Consider the following 3,695-nt stretch of genomic DNA (forward strand, 5'->3'; position numbering starts at 1 on the left):
CTATTAAGGGGGTTGGGGGGAACAGGGGTATGGGCAGTGGTAGGGTGCCCGGAAAAGGAGGACTTTTTAGAGAAAAGTGCTGGCGCTTAGGTTTGAAGTGAATGGGAGGGGGGTAGAGCTGCTTAAGGGTGCCCTCCCTAGAGAAAATCTAAGGAGCAGTCTGGCTGTCGGAAAGCAGACTGTATTTCAAGCGGCTTTTCTTTGCCCGGGTGAGCTTCCTTTCAGGTGTTTTAGTCAGTCACTGATCAGAATTCTGCAGTGCAGCCTGCATCCATAAAGCATCTGTTCATATGATTCTTACAGTGTGTGCAAGGTACACACAGCCAATATCAGAAGACTCTCTCCTGGTCCCCGTTGAGTTGGCCAGGAATTGTGGGAGGCAGTTGATTAAGGGAACAGGCATTTCCGGATCTTGCGTGGAGGACCATGAGGGCGCTGGGGACGCTGGTGAGGACCTGGACTTGGAGAGGGAGGTAGAGTTTGGAGTGGTGAGTCAGGGAAGGGCTCTGGAAAAAATGTTTTAATGAAGCAGCTTTTGATTCAGAGTTTTGTTTGGAAGCCTCCTTATACCAAATCAAAATATGCTGCCCATTGAAACTGAGAAATCTTCTCCCCTTCTTATCGAAGGAGCCTCTCAAATGCACAATTTTGTTCAAGCCAAATCCTCCTTAGTGAAGCTATGAGGAGTTGAATGAGATGACATGTAAGAAGCAGGCATCTTTCCTGGAAGAGTAGAAGCTCTACATTTAAACTACCCCATAAGAGCTGGCAATGGTGGGTAAATGAGGTGCTTGTACATCTCATGACTTAGGCCCCAACATGACTTCTCTGAATGCAGACTCCAGAGCCTCCACCCCCTGACACCAAAGAGAACACTCTTTCTGGATTGAAGCCAAACTATCAGGGCAAAAGAAAATCAGGAGAAGAAAAGCTCATTTGGTTTTATTGAATACCCACTGCAAAGTGTGTGCAAATGGATGCCAGTCTGATGAGAATGGAGTTCTGCCATTTGCAACGTGGATGGACCTAGAGTGTATTCTGCCTAATGAAATTAGTCAGACAGAGAAAGACATATACTCTATGCTATCACTCATATGTGGAAGCTAAAAAATAAAACAAATAAATGCATAGAATAAAACAGAAACAGACTCACATATAATGAGAACAAAGTAGTGGTTGTCACCAGACAGAGGGGAGAGAGGAGCAAGATAGGGTAGAGGACTGAGAGATTAAAACTACTGTGTATACAGTAAGTAAGGAACAAGGACATATTGTACAGCAGAGGAAAATATACCCATTTTTTGTAATAACATTAACTGGAATATAATCTATAAAAATATTGAATTATTTTGTTGTGTGCCAAAAACTAATATTGTAAATCAACTATACTTCAAAAAAACAACCATCACGAAGATGAGCGTGTCCACGGTTGGGGGCCAGGTCAGGTTGTCCAGGCTGGGCGCCGCCCTGGACTTGGACTCGGGGCCCGCGGGCTCCTCCGTTCGCCGGCGCTTGGCAGGGCCCGGTCCTCCGGGATGCGGTCGCCACCGGTCCGCAGGGGAGGCGCTGGGGTTGCGGGGCCGGCTGCCCATCTTCTCAATGTGGCCGCGGGCCTGGGGGCCTGGCAGAAGGCGAGGAAGGGCTGGGTCCTGCAGGCAGTGACAGATCGGTTTGACAGGTGAGGCCGAAGCAGGGCGGTGGGGCGCAGGACTGCGGGACGAGGGAGGAGCCTTCGGAGCTCTGGGGGCGCCTCTCGGGATCCCTCAGTCCTGGCTTCTAGGGGAGCTGCTGGGCTCGGCTTTGCTTGTGTGAATCTTCAGGCCCTCACGTGGACTGGTTTGCGCAGGAGTGGGCCGAGGATGTTGGGAGCGACGCCAGCGGAACCTGAGTCGCAAAGCATCCTCACGCTAAGCTCCGCCCCTTCCTAGGCTCCGCCCCTAGAAGTGGAGGCCTCTGTGTTGCCCAGTAGCCCCGGCTGTTGTGGGTACTTTACTCTAGAGAAATACTTCCATAGGCCTCAAGGGGGCGGAGCAATCGTGCCGCTCTAGGACTAGGCTTCCTGGGTCGAGTTCCTGGCTTTCCTTGCGTTGACCTCAGATATGGAAAACCTGAACCGGAAAACTGATTCAAGTTCAAGTCCCACCAGTGGAGCGCTGCACCAGGACAGTGAGATGTAGTTCTCTCGTCCCCTGAGACCTCGCCCTGGAAGTGAACTTTCAACTTCTTTTGGTCCAATAGTGAGGTGAATTTTTTTTTAACATCTTTATTGGGGTATAATTGCTTTACAATGGTGTGTTAGTTTCTGCTTTATAACAAAGTGAATCAGTTATACATATACATATGTTCCCATATCTCTTCCCTCTTGCGTCTCCCTCCCTCCCACCCTCCCTATCCCACCCCTCCAGGCGGTCACAAAGCACTGAGCCGATATCCCTGTGCCATGCGGCTGCTTCCCACTAGCTATCTACCTTACGTTTGTTAGTGTGTATATGTCCGTGCCACTCTCTCGCCCTGTCACAGCTCACCCTTCCCCCTCCCCATATCCTCAAGTCCGTTCTCCAGTAGGTCTGTGTCTTTATTGCTGTCTTACCCCTAGGTTCTTCATGACATTTTTTTCTTAAATTCCATATATATGTGTTAGTATACGGTATTTGTCTTTTTCTTTCCGACTTACTTCACTCTGTATGACAGACTCTAGGTCTGTCCACGTGAGGTGAATTTTTGGATGACATCCTTAAGCCTCTCCTTGCCTGTGATGTCAATGACTGTCAGATCCCTGAAGGTGGCTGCCAAGAGAAGGTGTGGCTCGACTGCCTAACCAGTGTTAATAGGAGAAAACATCCAGTAATGATTCTGGAATAGGTAATACTTTCATATGGTTTCAGAGGAAGGTGAAACATCTCCCTCCCTGTCCTTTAACCACGTGATTGCTCACTTTGGCCCTTTTTACAAAATAGCTTATATGTTCTCATTTTGAGGGCCACATAGCATTCCTTTGTACTGAATTCCATTTAAATCAGGCTTCTCTCGATGGGTGTTCAAGCTAGTGATTTGTGAATTGGCAGACACTGGCCTTCTCTAGCCAATTGGTGTAAAATGCAGATTCTTTGCTGCATCCCAGAACCACTGCTCAGAACGCCTGGAGTCATGGGCGTAGGAATTCTCCTTAAGCACCTCCACAAAGATTCTGTTTTGTGAGGAAGTTTAAGATCACTGCATTTGTTTTCATTCAGCATTTGAGGGGTTCAGGAATAGGGCGGTTTATGGTTGAGGTCACATCCCAGCCTGTTAGTGACAGTCATGAAGGGAACTCAAACTTCCTGGGCCTGCCTTGAGGGGTTTTCCCCTACACTCCTGGCCTGCATCCGCTCTCCTGGCTGCACTTCCGGTGTTTCAGCCACGGGCCAAGAAATTCCCCTGCTTAGGTCAGGATGCTGGCTGGGGGAACTTACAGGGGCTGCACACTGGCATAGCGGGCCCTGCCAGGAACCTGAGTTCTCATGGGGTGAATGTGGATGCCACTGGCACCTTCCTCTATGTTCCCAGGTGATGGGAGCCGTTGCTGTGCGCCTGTTGTTTGGACAGAGGGCGGGGTGGGGAGATGTTGGGGAGCTTGCAGGAAACAACTACTTTTGTCCTGGAGAATTCTGTTGGCGAAGCTTGAATATCCCATGGTCGGGGAATGTTCAGTGGGG

At 49.4% G+C, this 3,695-nt stretch overlaps 1 protein-coding gene across 1 annotated transcript; it reads right to left on the bottom strand.

The window, feature by feature from the left end:
- Positions 1 to 387: 387 nt before the first annotated feature.
- On the bottom strand, positions 388 to 1,592 carry LOC112415845 (proline-rich protein 23C-like). The gene is made up of 2 exons (XM_024769028.1): positions 1,404 to 1,592; positions 388 to 504 (listed from the first exon to the last, which is right to left on the bottom strand). The coding sequence occupies exons 1-2, from the start codon at positions 1,590 to 1,592 to the stop codon at positions 388 to 390; spliced, it is 306 nt and encodes a 101-aa protein (XP_024624796.1).
- Between the last annotated feature and the right edge of the window lie 2,103 nt (positions 1,593 to 3,695).

The sequence above is a fragment of the Neophocaena asiaeorientalis genome, unplaced genomic scaffold (assembly GCF_003031525.2).
Source record: "Neophocaena asiaeorientalis asiaeorientalis breed wild unplaced genomic scaffold, Neophocaena_asiaeorientalis_V1.1 scaffold118, whole genome shotgun sequence".
Classification (NCBI taxonomy): domain Eukaryota; kingdom Metazoa; phylum Chordata; class Mammalia; order Artiodactyla; family Phocoenidae; genus Neophocaena; species Neophocaena asiaeorientalis.